Genomic DNA, 18945 nt, shown 5'->3' on the forward strand with positions numbered 1-18945 from the left:
CAAACATAAGTTTTTGTTGTGCATTATGGTGTCTGGTTTGTGGCAAGTGTTCAATAAATGTTAACCATTAGTATTATGATGTATGTCTTAATTTGGGGGTACATGTTGTGAATCAGAGACTAAGAGAAGCCTCTCTTTGAGAAACAAAAATACGAAATCATGGGGTTGGCCCGGTGGCGCAAGCAGTTAAGTGCGCGCACTCTGCTGCGGCGGTCCGGGGTTCGCCAGTTCAGATCCCTGGCGCGCACCAAGGCGCTGCTTGTCAAGCCATGCTGTGGCGGCATCCCACATAAAGTGGAGAAAGATGGGCACGGATATTAGCACACGGCCAGTCTTCCTCAGCAAAAAAAGGAGGATTGGCAGATGTTAGCTCATGGCTGATCTTCCTCACAAAAAAAAAAAAAAAAAAAAAAAAAAGAAAATATGAAATCAGAAAAAGAAGTGTCTTTTGAAAAAGGTTTAGTAAAAGGGAAATTATAAAGCAAGTAATTCAGAACCAAGAGTACCGTAAACAGGTATACTCTGGTGTCATCCCTCCCCCATCCTTATCCCTCACTTTTTTTTTTTTATTTCTTTATTTTTTCCCCCAAAGCCCCAGTAGATAGTTGTATGTCACAGCTGCACATCCTTCTAGTTGTTGTATGTGGGACGCGGCCCCAGCATGGCTGGAGAAGCGGTGCGTCGGTGCGTGCCCGGGATCCGAACCCGGGCCGCCAACAGCGGAGCGCACGCACTTAACCGCTAAGCCACGGGGCCGGCCCCTACCCCTCACCTTTTGCTAAGAGAAGCTAGAGAATATAGAATAGATACCATCTAGGGAATTACATAAACTATCCATTTGCTAGCGAGGTGGGTTAGGATAAAGTTCCAAGTGTGAATAAAGCTGCACTATGCTACATCTTTAAAAATTTATTGTGAAAAATGTAGTGTCAAGACAAGTACAATGAACACCCATGTATCCTCACCCCAATTCATCAGTTGCTAACATTTTACCACATTTTTCTTTCCCCACCCCCCTGCTCCTCTCTCTGTGAGGCAGATAGACGGACATATACACACACACACAAAAACACACACACTTTTTTTTTAAAATCATTTGAAAGTAGGTAACAGACAGCATGAAAAGGCCCTAGGCTAAAGCAAACTTCCTTCCCACTTTCCAAAAGTTTACAGTGGGTTACACTTCTCTAGTACTCTTTTCACAGACAGGAAGCTCACAGGAAGCTCAATTCACTCTACTCTGCCTAGGGGAGCCGGAAGCTATGGCTCCTGTCCCCAGGCCCAGTCCTCTAGGGTTCATACAACTACTCTGGTCCCCTGCTGTGTAAACCTGTGTTTACTGCTCTAACTTTGAATTCTCTCAACATTATTAGCACCAGTGGATTTCCCTTCCTTTCTTTGGAGCTTAGCTATATATTAACTTTGTTGCTATTTTCTTTTTCCCCAGCATTCCTCTGTGTTTGTCGCAGGGAGAGCCTACCCTGACCACGTCAGCTTAGTCTTCCATATGGCTGGAACTCCTTTCTCTGGTAATTTATTCTTGTATTTAATAATCTTGCTAGAAAGGATTCTTTACACTTAGTGTAAATTCTTACTCTCATGGCATCCATAGTGGAGGTAATGATAATAATAATAGCTATTATAAGTTGAATACCTACTGTTCTGATATAATCCTTACAACAACCCTATAAGATAACACCCAGCATGCTACTGATAATAAAACTCAACTCAGCCAGGATCAAAACTTGAGTGGCTCTTGTCTACCTCTCTCCCCATTCTCTCCACACTAATCGTACTGGACTTCTTTAACCCTCATTTTCTTTCTCTCTGCACTCTTTTGCCTTCAAATAAACTATCTGTATTCTCTGGAACAATCTTTCCTGCCCTCTCTGCTGAGGTATCTCCAACTCATCAATCTTTCAGTTTAGACATTTTCTTAGAGAAAAAGACTTTTTCTCATTTTTTCATATTAGTTTAGAGTCTCCTTGTCATGGTTCCATTATATTTTGTTTCACCTTTGAATCACTCATGTTAGAAATTATTTGTTTAATAAATGTATTCCCTGCTACACTGTAAGTATGAAGAGGGCAAGGACTGTGTCTAACTTACTCATTCAATAAATGCTTTAGAATGGCCACTGGAGATAAGACAAAAATCTCAGTCTTCAGTGGACTCACATTCTAGTGGGGAGAGGTCAACAATAAACAAAAAGAAGCAGTAAAATAAATGGTGTCTTAGGTGATGATAAATGCTATGGAGAAAATTTAAAGGAGGGAAGGGGACAGGAGTAAAGGGACGAGGAGTTAGCAATCTTAAATTAGGAGGTTAGAAATGACCGCACTGAGGTGACATTCCAGCAAAAAACAGAAGGTCTGGGAGGGAGACAAGCCACACAGATATCCAGGGGAAGACCATTTTGGAGAGACTTAGGAGGTATGAAGGCTCTGGGGTAGGAGCCTGCCTGGTGTATTTAAGGAGGTATGGCAAGGAGCCCAGGGCGGTCAGATCAAAATAAGAGAGAAAACCAGGGAACTAATGGAGGCCAGATTGTAGAGAACTCTGTAAGGACTCTCTGGCTTCTATGCAGAGCGAGGAGTAGCAATTTGATAGTTTTGAGCGTGAGTGACATGATCTGACTTCGTTTCATCCGGGCCACTCTAGCTGCTGTGTTGAGAAGAGGTAGCAGAGGAATAAGGGCTAAAGCATGAAGACCCACAAAACAGGTGAGATATGATGCTGACTTGGACCAGGGTGGTAGCACAAGTGGCTGGATTCTGGATGTCTTCTGAAGGTAGGAACAACAGAATTTGTTGACAGATCCATTTCTTTCTTTCTTTTTTTTTTTTTTTGGTGAAGATTAGCCCTGAGCTAACATCTGTTACCAATCCTCCCCTTTTTGCTGAGGAAGATTGGCCCCAGGCTAACATGTGTGCCCATCTTCCTCCATTTTTTATATGTGGGACGCCTGCCACAGCATGGCTTGATGAGCGGCACACAGGTCCATGCCCGGGATCCGAACCTGTGAACCCCAGGCTGCTGAAGCAGAACCACTACACCACCGGGCCGGCCCGACAGACCCATTTCTGTGACTAGTGCCTGACACATTGTAGTGCTCTATAAATATTGTTGAAAGAAAGAGAAAATGACTCTGAAGTTCATGATCTTAACCACTGCATTATATGGCCTTTAATAACAACCTCACTGTAACCGTTGAACACTCAGTGGAGATGCACAGGAGTCTCTTGATCATATGAAATCACATATAGGAAGGCACTGTACAAGAACAGACTAAACAGGTGATTTAAACCCCAAGGTTTGAGCCTTGGCTTTGATAAGTACAAACTGTGCAATCTTGCGTAAGTTACCCAATTTCTCTGTTTTTTAGCATCTGTTAAGATGCAGATCATATCTCTTTCATAAGGCCATGGAGAAGATAAAATATCTATATACGAGGAAAATGCATTACAAATTATAAAGTACTTTACAAATCTCAGCTACTGCTATGGACTACGCCTCTACTAAGAAAATAGCCTTCATATTTGACCCCAAAATCATTTGATCTATTTTTTCATAAAATCACATACCCACCAGTGCCTTCATTATATACAGGCACCAGAGCTGGATAGGAGAGTTAATTTCAAGGTAAAGATCATTATCAAAAAGTTCCTCAGCTTTCTCTCTTCTAGATCAAATCATGATGATTCCTTAAACTTTTCATCATGCTCTATTTTCTAGCACTTTATTTAAAGCTTCCTTTCAAGGATAAGAAGCATGAAAAGGTAACACCTTGTCAACATGTAACTGCCTGGTTATTTTTCTAACAGAATCTCAGGTCTACGATAAGCTTTTGATTTCATCTACCTATGTTACAATCTTAAATTAATCTGAAGATGACTGCATCTTCCACTACATTTGAGTCAAATAATTGTAGCTATCACTACATAAAGTTTTGAGTTTGTTACATCTTATTCTTTAAATGAAAATTTTCCAAACCTCAGAGTTGAAATATGATGATACTTGTTGTCCTGGATCACCTCTGCCTTTGTCACTTTTCTGTGTAGATTTAATAAAACCAGGTGGTAATGCAGGACCTATTATAGGCCTGAAAAATAAAAGGTACCTTTATCATTCTCCCTGACTTTAAAAAGCAGTTTTCAAAATAAAAGCTCACAAAAATAATAAAAAGCCAGAAAATAACAAATGCTGAAAATGAGAATTTTATCCAACATATTTTTACTCTATAATCTGGTATTTTTCCACTTAGTATCTTTAAAAAATCTAATTTTTGCATTTTAACTTTCTGCTTGTTAGTCAATGATTAGAGACTAAACCAGTAATTCTCAATCTTTGTGGCAGTGGTGTATACCCACTTCCTAAAAGAACTATGTTAAATAATTATTTTTTTTAAAAAAAGTCCTTATTACGGGCTAAAGTCTGTGAAGATCTTTTTCTATTTTGTGCCTCAGCTTTCAGTTTTTGATACTCACTGTCCATTGAAAAATACCTTAAAGGCATTATAATTATAGTCAGAACTATTTAGGTGTAAATTGAGTTCTAAGACATATACAGCACATGCATATTCCAGATGTTACAATTTATGGTGACATGTGACAAGGTGGTATAAAAACCTAGACAGTGACCTCACTAATAATCCAGTAATGATGTGGAAGTGTACAAGAATGAAAATAGTTCATTTGAGACCCATAAAAAAGGGAAAGGTGGTGTGCTAACCACACTTCAACCAGTGCACCTTTCTGTTTCCTCAATCCATTTTCTGGGAGAGCAAGATAACGCCCAAGGACAACAGGAGCTAGTAAGCCACACAGCTGGAGTTGGAACCCTGGTCTACTCAATGAATTTCAAGTTCATTTTTTTTCAAGCTGCTCTGTTGCTACATTTGGAGGGAATTATCATCAGTTCAAAAGGGAGAATTGCCTAAAGTCTGCATCTTAAAAAGAGAAAGCCTTAGTTTGTGTAGGGAAAAAATAAAAGAGAAAAGCTACTTTCTTTTTTCTTTCACAAATTCTTCATCCTTTCTTTCATACCAAGGTTTTTTCCAGAGAGGTCACTGTGCCAGTATTACCAACCAACGTGGCACTGAAGGCCTAAGCTGAATTTTCCAGATTGCACTGTGTCCAATTAGAGCCTCACAGACAGGCTTCCTGGCAGGGGAAACACAATGCTGAGAATCAGAAGGCCTGGGTTCTGCTCCTGGCCATTTAATAACCTCTTGTCTTGGTTCATAAAACCTCTTTGAGCCTAAACAATCTTGCATATGAAAAAGAGGGAAGTCTGGCACTGTTAGAAAGATCAAATTAGCTTTGACTTATAAGCTATAAGGAAGTACTGCATGGGCTTTTTCTGAGTACAGTTTTTAGCAGATCTACAAATGCAATTACAGCTCAATTCTCTGGCCTCAGGGAAACTGTCAGGATAAAATTACTAGTACATAAAATCTTAAAATACAGTAAAGGACTATAACCATGGCATGTTATGGCTGTATACAAAGTTTCTGCCTACAATATATGCTACCACCTATTGATTTCATACCTATATTTTATTTTTGCCAAAATAGAATTCTCAAGAAAGAAACTGCTACACACCTAATAATGTATTTTCTTGAAAGGAATGTTATATCCTAGTGGTCAGCAAATTTTCTATAAAGGACTAGATAGGAAATTTTAGGCTTTGAGGGCCACATTTGGGTCTCTGTTGCATACCCGTCTTTGTTTTTTTAATGACCCTTTAAAGATCATTCTTAGCTTGGGGGCCATATAGAAACAGGCAGTAGATTGCCTATCCCTGTTATTTCTAAAAGGACCAAAGTTGTATCAAAATTAGGAGCTGACAAATGTGATTATAAACTCTGAAGATAAAATGCCTTTTCTACTTGTTCTTGCATATTGGTATATATAGTGTTATGAATTATAAGCAATTTGGTGTGCAATTTCATACTCAGCTTTTTAAAATTTTGTAATTCCGAGAAGACAGGAATCAATATTTACTATATGCTCACTCTGTGCCAGGCACCAATAAGATACACACACATAAGTAATATGTATATAAGTAAAAATCTCAATCACTACAACAATTCTGTAAGGTACATGTTGTTATCCCATTTTATAGATGATAAATTTGAGGTTCAGAGACGTTAGTCACATTGTCTAATTTGGCATGTAGGGATTTGTTTCTTCTATCAATAAATACTTAAGAAAACGTCTGAATTAGAAGTCAAATAGCAGGATTCTAGCCCCAGGTCTACCACTTACTATGTGTGCAACCTTATCTGTTTATGAAAAGGGGGAAAAAGGATAATGTTCCTCCCAGTCTACTTTACAAAACCCTTTTGTGAGTATCAAAAAGGAGATGTGGCAGTGTTTTATAAACTATAAAAGTGTCATAAACATACAGATAATTATTTTTATTATAGGAATTTTTCATTATAATTATTTTTATTTAAATAATTACTTAAAATTTTATTTAAATAATTATTTTTATTATATGAATTTTGACTGTTATATAAATATATAAGTTAAAAAACAATTTCAGACAACTTTTTAATGAATTAACAGACACTAGTTGAAATATTTAGAAAAGACTGGCCTGAAATATTACACGTTATCACCTTGGAGGAGAATCATCCTGCTTTTTAAATCCAGGGGGAAGGGCTGGTCCAAAAAACCCTTCATCATCATCGTCGTCATCATCTTGATTTCGCCTCTGTTTTCTGAAAACACAGTAGTGCCCTTTATGCATATATGTCAAAATTTTTTTCACAGAGAAATTTTAATTTTTAAAGGAAGCATTAACTTCAACTAGTTATATAAATACTGAAACAATAAATTAATCTTGCCAACTAAGAAAAAATGGACACCACGGTAGATCTTCTACTAATCTTTTCCTGAAATTTATTTGTGGCCTGAAATAGTTAGAGATTGGTTACTTCTTTACAGCAGTAATATATCAATTTTCTATAATTTTCTGTGGTGTTAAACACTTCACTCAAGGAAGTTTCAAATAGTCTATTTGCTAGATAATTTTGAGCAAAAAGTTTATGACTTTGGCTTTTAATCTCACTCTTTAAATGAGTTTTACATTGCTATTTCTGTCTTATAATTTTTAAAATGCATCAAAAAAACTTGCTACCCAATAATAAACAAAGATTTGATGTCTTATTTATATGGACCTGTGCTAAGTAAGGCTAGGTTAGAGGGAAATCATTCATTTACCTAAAAAAAAACATATACTGCATATATAATTTTTTAAAAGAAATCCTATGGTTTATTAGAATAGTCACCTTAATAATACCTTAAGGAAAAATTCTTCATAGAGGAATTCTATTGAAATTCTAGGTATCTCCACAGCTATATACTACTAGAATAAATTTCTTTGTAACAGGTATAGTTCATGAGGAAATGCCACATGAAATGATTTCTTCCAGTAATGTATAAATGCAGATATGAAGTCCCCTGACTAGCTATCTGTTCCAGCCAATGAATACTAGGTGTGAAGCTTGGTTTATCACTTAATTTAAGTAAGTGACTGACCTTGCAGTTGGACCAGTGTCGTCTTCTTCAGATTCTTGATTTCCTTCTTCATACAAAGAACTACTGTCCTCATCACTGTCTGATGACTCGGAACTACTGCTTTTATAATTAGGGGGCAGAGCTGGTCCTGCAACTAAAGATTTTGTGTGTAATTTTGTCTTTCCAACACCGGGAAGGCAGAAGTCATTTCCTACACAGTATAACTATGAGATTCACAAAAACTTTAACACTCAAACTTATAAATATAACAATAGCATGATATTTCCCTGACATTTTGCAATTTTTGCATTGGTTGCCATTTTGGCTGCTGCAACTGCCAAAACAGTCTCATGATTTTTTTCCTCACAGACATCACACGGTAGACAATATTTATATCACAGAGCTAACCAAACAATGAATTTGCCATTCCATAATCTAATATATAAAAAATCAAAATTATCCATTCTGGTTTCTAAGAACAACTACTTTAAAAAAATATCTTTACTGGCATCATCATACTTCTCAGTTAGTTTTCTTTTCAAGATGATTTTTCAAGCAGAAACACAATTAGAGTCACTCTAAGTTTTACTGCTTACTAGTAGAGATACAGAGAAGAGAATAAGGTTGCAGTGGGATGGGGACACTGAGATGGAGAGGGGTAAGGGTCTTCTGGGTCCACTCACCAGAGTGACTTGCTCTCATTTTATGTCTCAGCAAAATTACAAATTATTGCATGATGTCTCTGCATGATGTCATGATGTCACAAAGACACAACTATCTACTGTTGACACTGAGCAGTAACGCCAAAATTCTACTGCCGTTGTTCCCAAGCCTGGAAGTTTATCATTATCGGCAAAATACTTTTTTTTTTTAATTTCATTTATTTATTTTTCCCCCAAAGCCCCGGTAGATAGTCGTAGGTCACAGCTGCACATCCTTCTAGTTGCTGTATGTGGGACGCGGCCTCAGCATGGCCCAAGAAGCAGTGTGCCCAGGATCGAACCCGGGCCGCCAGTTGCGGAGCGCGTGCACTCAACCGCTAAGCCACGGGGCCGGCCCCAGCAAAATACTTTTTTTTTTTTTTTTAAATTGATGTTTTAATGGTTTCTAACATTGTGAAATTTTGGGTTGTACATTTTTGTTTGTCCATCACCATATATATGACTCCCTTCACCCCTTGTGCCCACCCCCACTACCCCTGGTAACCACAGTCCAGTTTTCTCTGTCCATGTGTTGGTTTATATTCCACATATGAGTGAGATCATACAGTGTTTGTCTTTCTCTTTCTGGCTTATTTCACTTAACATAATACGCTCCAGGCCCATCCATGTTGTTGCAAATGGGACGATTTTGTCTTTTTTTATGGCTGAGTAGTATTCCATTGTATATATATACCACATTTTCTTAATCCAATCGTCTGTCGAGGGACACTTAGGTTGCTTCCACTTCTTGGCTATGGTGAATAATGCTGCAATGAACATAGGGGTGCATAAGCCTCTTTAGATTGTTGATTTCAGGTTTGTTGGATAGATTCCCAGTAGTGGGATGGCTGGATCATAGGGCATCTCTATTTTTAATTCTTTGAGGAATCTCCATACCGTTTTCCATAGAGGCTGCACCAATTTGCATTCCCACCAGCTGTGTATGAGGGTTCCTGTTTCTCCACATCCTCTCCAACATTTGTTGTTTTTTGTCTTGGTGATTATAGCCATTCTAACAGGCGTGAGGTGGTATCTTAGTGTTGTTTTGATTTGCATTTCCCTGATGATTAGTGATGTTGAGCATCTTTTCATGTGCCTATTGGCCATCTGTATATCTTCTTTGGAAAAGTGTCTGTTCATTTCCTCTGCCCATTTTTTGATCGGGTTGTTTGTTTTTTTGTTGTTCAATTGTGTGAGTTCTTTATATATTATGGAGATCAACCCCTTGTCTGATGTACGTTTTGCAAATATTCTCTCCCAGCTGGTTGGTTGTCAGTTCATCTTGATTCTGGTTTCATTTGTCTTAAAAAAGCTCTTTAATCTGATAAGGTCCCACTTGTTTATTTTTTCTTTAGTTTCCCTAGTCTGGGTAGGCATGTCATCCGAAAAGATTCCTTTAAAATCAATGTCAAATAGTGTGTTGCCTATATTTTCTTCTATGAGGTTTATAGTTTCAGGTCTCACCTTCAGGTCTTTGATCCATTTTGAGTTAATTTTTGTGAGTGGCGATAGCACATGGTCCACTTTCATTCTTTTGCATGTGGCTGTCCAGTTTTCCCAACACCATTTATTGAAGAGACTTTCCTTTCTCCATTGCATGTTCTTAGCACCTTTGTCGAAAATTAGCTGTCCGTATATGTGTGGTTTTATTTCTGGGCTTTCAATTCTGTTCCATTGATCTGTGTGTCTGTTTTTGTACCAGTACCATGCTGTTTGATTACTATTGCTTTGTAGTATGTTTTGAAGTCAGGGATTGTGATGCCTCCTGCTTTGTTCTTTTTCTTTAGGATTTCTTTAGCTATTCGGGGTCTTTTGTTGCCCCATATAAATTTTAGTATTCTTTTTTCTATTTCTGTGAAGAATGTCATTGGGATTCTGATTGGGATTGCATTGAATCTGTAGATTGCTTTAGGTAATATAGACATTTTAACTATGTTTATTCTTCCAATCCACGTGCATGGGATATCTTTCCATTTCTTTATGTCATCATGGATTTCTTTCAATAATGTCTTGTAGTTCTCATTGTATAGGTCCTTCACCTCCTTGGTAAGATTTATTCCTAGGTATTTTATTCTTTTTGATGCAATTGTAAATGGTATTATCTTTTTGAGCTCTCTTTCTGTTAGTTCATTATTAGCATATAGAAATGCAACTGATTTTTGTAGATTGATTTTGTACCCTGCAACTTTGCTGTAGTTGTTGATTGTTTCTAATAGTTTTCCAACAGATTCTTTAGGGTTTTCTATATATACAATCATGTCATCTGCAAATAGTGAGAGTTTCACTTCTTCGTTACCTATTTGGATTCCTTTTATTCCTTTTTCTTGCCTAATTGCTCTCGCCAAAACCTCCAGTACTATGTTGAACAGGAGTGGTGAGAGTGGGCAGCCCTGCCTCGTTCCTGTTCTCAGAGGAATGGCTTTCAGTCTTTCCCCGTTGAGTATGATGTTGGCTGTGGGTTTGTCATATATGGCCTTTATTATGTTGAGATACTTTCCTTCTATTCCCATTTTATTGAGAGTTTTTATCATAAATGGATGTTGTATCTTGTCAAATGCCTTCTCTGCGTCTATTGAGATGATCATGTGGTTTTTCTTCTTTGTTTTGTTGATATGATGTATCACGTTGATTGATTTGCGGATGTGGAACCATCCCTGCGTCTCTGGTATAAATCCCACTTGATCATGGTGTATGATCTTTTTAATATATTGTTGTATTCGGTTTGCCAATATTTTGTTGAGGATTTTTGCATCAATGTTCATCAGCGATATTGGCCTGTAATTTTCTTTCTTTGTATTGTCTTTACCTGGTTTTGGTATCAGGGTGATGTTGGCCTCATAGGATGATTTAGGAAGTGTTCCATCTTCCTCTGTTTTTTGGAATAGTTTGAGAAGGATGGGTATTAAATCTTCTTTGAATGTTTGGTAAAATTCACTGGAGAAGCCATCTGGTCCTGGACTTTTATTTTTTGGGAGGTTTTTGATTACTATTTCAATCTCTTTACTTGTTATTGGTCTATTCAGATTCTCCATTTCTTCTTGGTTCAATTTTGGGAGGTTGTATAAGTCTAAGAATTTATCCATTTCTTCTAGATTGTCCAATTTGTTGGCATATAATTTCTCATAGTATTCTCTTATAATCCTCTGTATTTCCGTGGTATCCGTTGTAATTTCTCCTCTTTCATTTCTAATTTTATTTACTTGAACCTTTTCTCTTTTTTTCTTGGTAAGCCTGGCTAAGGGTTTGTTGATTTTGTTTATCTTCTCGAAGAACCAACTCTTTGTTTCATTAATCCTTTCTACTGTTTTTTTGGTCTCAATTTCATTTATTTCTGCTCTGATTTTTATTATTTCTCTCCTTCTGCTGGCTTTGGGCTTTGTTTGTTCTTCTTTTTCTAGTTCTGTTAGGTGTAATTTAAAGTTGCCTATTAGGGCTTTTTCTTGTTTGTTAAGGTGGGCTTGTATCGCTATGAGTTTCCCTCTCAGGACCGCTTTTGCTGCATCCCATATGGTTTGATATGGCATGTTATCATTTTCGTTTGTTTCCAGATAGTTTTTGATTTCTCCTTTAATTTCATCAATGATCCATTGGTTGTTCAGTAGCATGTTGTTTAATCTCCACATTTTTGTCACTTTCCCAGTTTTTCTTTCATGGTTCATTTCCAGTTTCATAGCCTTATGGTCTGAAAAGATGCTTGTTATGATTTCAATCTTCTTAAATTTATTGAGGCTTGCTTTGTTTCCCAACATATGGTCTATCCTAGAGAATGTTCCATGCGCGCTTGAGAAGAATGTGTATTCAGCCGTTTTTGGATGGAGTGCTCTGTATATGTCTACTAGGTCCATCTCGTCCAGTTTTTCATTTAAGTCTAATATTTCTTTATTAACTTTTTGTCTGGATGATCTATCCATTGCTGTAAGTGGGGTGTTAAGATCCCCTACTATTATTGTGTTGTTGTTGATTTCTCCTTTTAGGTTTGTTAATAGTTGCTTTATGTACATTGGTGCTCCTATGTTGGGTGCATATATATTTATAAGTGATATGTCTTCTCGATGTAGTGTCCTTTTTATCATTATATATTTCCCTTCTTTGTCTTTCTTAACCTGTTTTATCTTGAAGTCTACTTTGTCTGATATGAGTATGGCAACACCTGCTTTCTTTTGTTTGCCATTAGCTTGGAGTATTGTCTTCCATCCTTTCACTCTGAGCCTGTGCTTGTCTTTAGTGCTAAGATGTGTTTCCTGAAGGCAGCATATTGTTGGGTCTTGCTTTTTAATCCATCCTGCCACTCTGTATCTTTTGATTGGAAAGTTCAATCCATTTACATTTAAGGTAATTATTGATATATGAGGGCTTAATGTTGCTGTTTTGTCACTTATTTTCTGGTTCTTTTGCATTTCCTTTGTTTCTTGTCCCATTTGTTTTGGACTGCCAATTCAGTTTGGTTGTTCTGTCTTATGATTCTCCTAGTTTTCTCTTTGTTTATCATATGTGGTTTTGCTTTGATTATTTGTTTAGTGGTTACCTTGAGGTTTGGGCAAAAAATCTTGTGTATGAGATAGTCCATTATCTGATAGCCTCCTATTTCCTTATACTAAGTCAATTCAGTCACTTTCCTCTTCCCCTTCTAAGTTGTTCTTGTTATACCTTATTCTGTCTTGTGTTGTGGCTGTGTGTTTACAGTGATGAGGTTAAATTTATTTTTGGTGAATTTCTTCCTTTCATCTTTGAGGTTAGTATTTAAGTGGTTGCTAACCTATTCCGGTAAAGATCTACTATTTCTCTGATTTTGTCTACCTACTTTTCTCCTTCCTCCAAGCTTTGTGTTCCCTTTCTCTTCTTGTTTTCAGGCCTGAGGGCCTTCTTGAGTATTTCTTGTAGTGGCGGTCTCGTGGCCATGAACTCCATTAGCTTTTGTTTATCTGGGAGAGTTACTATTTCTCCATCATATTTGAAGGATATTTTTGCTGGATAGAGTATTCTTGGCTGAAAGTTTTTGTCTTTCAGTATTTTGAATATATCATTCCAGTCTCTTCTAGCCTGAAAAGTTTCCGTTGAGAAATCCGCTGAGAGCCTGATGGGAGTTCCTTTGTACGTTATTTTTTGTTTTTGTCTAGCTGCCCTTAATATTGTTTCTTTGTCGTTGACCCTGGCTAGCCTTACCACTAGGTGTCGTGGTGAAGTCCTTTGTCTGTTAATATATATAGGTGTCCTGTTGGCTTCGCTTACTGGTATTTCCTGCTCCTTCCCCAGATTTGGGAAATTCTCAGCTATTATTTCCTTGAATAGGCTCTCTGTTCCTCTTTCCCTCTCCTCTCCCTCAGGAATACCTATAATTCTTATGTTACATTTTCTAATAGAGTCAGATATTTCTTGGAGTCTTTCTTCATTTTAGTCTTAGTTCTCTCTCCTCTTCCATCTGGAGTATATCTGTGTTCCTATCCTCTAAAGTACTAATTCTTTCCTCCATATTGTCAGCTCTGTTCTTTAAAGATTCCAGATTCTCCTTTATCTCCTCCATTGTGTTCTTCATCTCCATCAGCACTGATTGGTTTTTCTTTATGATTTCAATCTCTTTTGTGAAGAAACTCCTAATCTCATTGAATTGTTTGTCTGTGTTGTCTCATATTTCGCTGAGTGTTTTTATGATAGCTATTTTGAAATCTCTGTCATTTAGTTTATGGATTTCTGTGTCTTCGGGGTTGATTTCTGGGTGCTTGTCATTTTGTTTCTGGTCTGGTGATTTCATATATTTTTGCATTGTGGTTCCTGTGTTGGTTTTGTTTTTCCTCATCCTGGAAGTCTCTGGTTGCAATTTCCACCTGCCGCCACTGTCTGGTGGTAAAGGGCTGTGTAGTCTACGCCCCCTGTGCTCTGCCCCGGTTTTTCTGCTGCGATCTACAGTTTTGTTTTTTTTTTTTTTCCCCGCTGCGATCCACGGGTCCAGTTGTTTGATCAGGCCTGCCTCGATCGCTAGGTCTGGTCGGTTGAGCTGCAGAGTCCGGGTTGTGGGGAGGGGGGAGCTCTCTCTTTTGCCCTCTGGGTCCCTGACGTGGGAGGCTTCTCGTTTGCCCCTCTTTATCCGCTCTCTGGGGTGCTCAGATGTTGATGGTAGCCCTGTGGCTCCTCTGAGCCCTCTGTGCGGGAGTTTCCCACTGGCTGAGAGAGTCCGAAGAGCCACGGTTTCCCCGCCGAGGGCCGCCCCTCCCCCCTCTCTGGGAGCCGCGCGGACCGGGATCGCTGATCTGATGGGGAGGGAGAGGAGTTCTCCTTACCTCTCCCCACTTCCTCCGGGGGCCCAGCACGTTCCGCTCTCAGATGTGCGGCAGTATGGATCCCTCTGCTCTAGGTTTTCACTGTCTGGGATTCCGTTGTTGGTCTGTGACTGTTGCTTTTGTTGTATCTTGTCGGGGGAAGAGTTCACGGGAAAGCTCACTCTACCATGATGCTGACGTCACTCCTCCCAGCAAAATACTTTTTAAAAAGGATTCCTGGGTCCTTTCTGCAGAGATTCTGATTCAGTTGGCCTAGAGGAGGGCCTGGAAATATGATTTTCCAAAGAGCTTCCCAGGGATGCTATTCATTCACTATTAATAATAACAAAAACTTAAAAATAATAAAAGAAAAATAACGTCTTGAGTTCTGACGTGCTACGCACTGTTTTAAAAGATTTATATGCATTAACCTATTTAATTCTGACAACAACCGTATAAGGGAAGTATTATTATTTCTATCTCACAGTTGAGGAAACTGAGGCACAGGAAGAAAGTGACTTGTCCAACTTCACACAACAAAATAGTGGGATGTGAACCCAGCAGTCTGATTTCAGAGCCTATACCCTTAACCACTATATTAGACAACATTCAACAGAGTCAGCATCCATCCATCCAACAAATACTTATTGAATAAATATTTTAGAGAAACAACATAAAAAAGAAACAAATAAAGAAGGTGACTGTGAATATGTGCGAAGGTAATTTTAAAGACAGAGGTCAGGGAAGCCTTCTCTGAGAAAAAGACATTTGTATGGAGACTTAAATGATGAGATGACAATGCCCACACAACAACCTGAGGGAAGAAAATTCTAGATGGAGGAATAGCTAGTGCAAAAGTCCGATGGCGAGAACAAGCTTGATGTGCTTGAGGGACAAACATGGCCACAGTAAAGTAAGCAAAACGACAAGATGAAGCTGGATAGTGTAAAGGGGCCAGACTGTGTGCTCTGGAGCCAGACTCTCTGGCTCTGAATTCCAGCTCAGCCACTTACTAGCTGTGTGACTGAGATGTTATTTAACCTTCCTGTGTTACACTCTAGATTTGTAAAATGAAGGTAATACGAGTTCCAACCTCATAGGGCTGTTGTGAAGATTACATCAGTTAACACATGCAAAGCACCTAACACAATATCTGGCATACAGTAAGCACTCAATAAATGCTAGTATAGGCTATGGTAAGGGGTTTGGATTTTAAACACAACAGGCAGTCACCAGGACGTTTTAAGTCTGGAGAGACATAATCTCAATTACTTTAAAAAAAAAAAAATAACTGTCTGCTTGTGGACCGCAGACAGGGGGATCAAGAGAAGTGGAAATGAGTTAGAAAGCTGATCAAAAAAAGTAGTTTGATTTGCAACATACTTTCAAGGAAGGGAAAGAGGACTTGCTAATGGTTTGGATGTGAGAAGTGAAGGCAAAAAAAGGAACTGAGGATGAGTCTTAGGTTTCTGGTCCCACCGGCTAGCCAGGAGGATGGTAGTGCTCTTCTCCACCATGGGCAAGACTAGAAGGGAAACAGGTTTGGGGGAAGAGTCAAGAGCTTGTTTTTTCTCATCTTAAGTTTAATGTGCCCATTAAAAATGTCAGTGGAGGTACTATCAGTGGTACTTGGGTATACTAGTATAAAGCTCAGGGGAGAAGTTAAGGCCAGTTTTAGAACCACTGGTCTATTTCTGAAAATTTTTTCCAATCCCCCTGTGGCGTATTACTATAGAACAAGTGCTCAATATACAACAAACTGACTTAAAAATCCAAACTTTTTTTTTTGTGAGGAATATCAGCCCTGAGCTAACATCTGTGCCCACCCTCCTCTATTTTGTATGTGGGATGCCACCACAGCAAGGCTTCATGAGTGGTGTGTAGGTCCGCGCCCAGGATCCAAACCCGCGAACCCCGGGATGCCAAAGCAGAGCGTGCGAACTTAATCACTATGCCACCAGCCCGGCCCCTTGATGCATTTTTTAATGTTCTTCTATATATCATTAAATAAAGGAAGGAATTTTAGAAAATAAATGCTAAACTTGTAATACAGCATGCCTAGAAAAAAACAATCAAGCAGCAAAAAGATGAAAACATTAAGAATAAACGGGTAGGATTCATATCTCCAACTGCTGTATAAGACTGAAGAATAGTTAATGTCTTAGTATGTAAATGTTCCCCAACTATAAAAGGAGATTATATTTGACTTCTGACCCTGATGAATAATGTCTTTACTGATTTCTAGTTTTTACTGATTTCTAGTTTATCTCTTTACGTACTACTAATTCCTAGAGAAAACATCTTTTAGAATACAGCAAGAAGGGGAGGACCTCACCTTCCATGAATATCTCTTTCTTCAAAAGTCTAAGGGTCACAGCTTTAACATGAAGGCACCTGGGGGGTTAACATTTCACCTTCATAGTGACTGGCTCTGCTCATCTCCCTCTTGATTCTAAATATTAAAAAGAGAAGACTTTTTTCTCTTTTGCTTCTTTCTTTTCTTATATGTGGGTGCTATCAATGTTATTTATCAATTTGACACTATTGCCTAATTTTCAATTGGTTTGGATTAAAAACAGATTTTATTATTCTTTTATATAGTTCAAACGATTAAAAGGCTAAATGTTCTAAATATGTGCTGTCCTTGGTATTATAACTAATAGATAAATCTGTCTTGATTTTTTAAAGAAATAAGTGGGATATAAGTTTAAAAAAGAGAATAGTTAAGCAGATGAAGATAAAACTCATCCGAGAAGAACATATAGCCTTTTTTTTTTTAAATGATCACAGGAAAAATAATGTAAAAAAGTGGCATTCAGAACATAGAATTATTTACTTTCCATTCTGGTTTGTGTCAAAAGAAATAACGAGTACATAATATTACAGAATACTAAGAGATGGTAACATAAAAAAGAAAGAGAAGAATATTGAAAGTATAAGGTAGTATAAGCCACATTACAGACTTTCTAATACAATTAAGGACATGCCTGGCTTCACTTTTTTATAGGTATTCTTCTTCAGAACTACATAAATTGTCTCAAAAAATTAGTTTAGGCACTTCTAATGAACTATTCCATCTCTCTCCTAAAGCGGTGCTGTTACACTATCATTATTAAGGTAGCTCTCCCACTATGATGGTAATTTTTTCAAATAGATTACGAATTCCATGAGAATAGGTGTTATGCCTTCTATTTCATTATTTTTCCCTTGATATCTATCACGCAGAATTATGCAGACAAAAAATATACTCAATATAGTATATAAAATCTCATTACAGATCAGGAATTGATTTTGATGATAGGAAACACTAACTTTGAACCCCAATTAAACGAAATGTTATTCCCCCAACAGCAATTTCATTCTTCTCATTAGTAGACTTATACTACAAAAAATATTGTACTCTATTATGTCTTGAATTTCAACAATAAAAATTGATGGAAATTTGTTTTCTCTCTTATTATATAACATACTTCCATAATAATATTGACTTTGCCTATTAACCCGCAAAATCTAAAATACTTATGACTGGTCCTTTACAGGCAAAGCTTGCTGACCCCATGACAGGATTAAGTCATGGAAATATAATAAGGAGCACCCAACCCAGTCTTCTGCAGGGGGTACGTAGTCACGTCAGAGAATGTTTCCTAGGAAAAGTGATGTTTCGTCTGGGGCTACAAGACGAGACTGAGCTGGGCAAAGTGGGTGGGGACTCGAGGGAGAGTAGTCCGGGCAGAGAGAAAAGTGTCTGTGAAGAACTGCAAGCCTAAGAGCCTAGCTCATGTAGAAAACGGAAATGTGTTCAGGGTGGCTGGAACCAAGAGAGGACAGAAGGGGGATCAAGGTTAAATGTTGCTGTAAGGTGGAGCAAGGTCAGGACTAATGAGGGCCTTGAATTTGGCAAAAAGGTACTGAGAGACAACCAGTGGGTGGTCTTCATTTATTCCCACAGCGAAACTGGTGAGAGCAGTCTCCGTGAACTGGCAAGAACAGAAGCCAGAATCCAGTGGGTTAGGAAGCCAGAACGTAGTAGGTTAAGGATAAAATGGGGAAGATCCAGAGAGAAAGAAGATTAGCTACAGGGGGATGTGGACTAGAGTCTTCATAAAGATGCGAAAGACTTGAATGTTTTGATTAAATGCTAAAGGCAAAGAGCCCCAAGGACAAGTCAGGGAAAGGATTCAGAGTAAAAATGGAAGGATTGGCCTTAGAAGAAGGTAGTACACCTCTTCGATTGTCATCAAAGGGAAGACAAAAAAGCTGGGCAGAGATTCAGGAAAGTTTTTATGCACAGTGACAGAATATTAAGGAAGTTTTCTTAAGATGGCATCTACTTCTTCAGTGAAGTAGAGAAAGAGATAGTCTAAAAAAGAAAAAGAAGGTCTTACATTTATTTATTTATTTAGTGTGTATGTGTGTGTGTGTGTGTGAGGAAGATCAGCCCTGAGCTAACAACCGTGCCCATCT

The 18945-nt window shown here is 38.1% G+C and overlaps 1 protein-coding gene across 1 annotated transcript in view; it reads right to left on the reverse strand.

Moving 5' to 3' along the window:
* GPALPP1 (GPALPP motifs containing 1) overlaps positions 1-18945 on the reverse strand; it is a 40670-nt gene that overhangs the window by 17429 nt on the left and 4296 nt on the right. The window contains exons 2-4 of the mRNA XM_058548203.1: positions 7548-7680; positions 6626-6727; positions 3994-4102 (exon numbers count right to left, since the gene is read on the reverse strand). Of these exons, the coding sequence (XP_058404186.1) occupies positions 3994-4102; positions 6626-6727; positions 7548-7680 (344 nt within the window). The remainder of the gene's footprint in view (positions 1-3993; positions 4103-6625; positions 6728-7547; positions 7681-18945) is intronic.

This window comes from Diceros bicornis, chromosome 9 (genome assembly GCF_020826845.1).
Source record: "Diceros bicornis minor isolate mBicDic1 chromosome 9, mDicBic1.mat.cur, whole genome shotgun sequence".
NCBI lineage: Eukaryota > Metazoa > Chordata > Mammalia > Perissodactyla > Rhinocerotidae > Diceros > Diceros bicornis.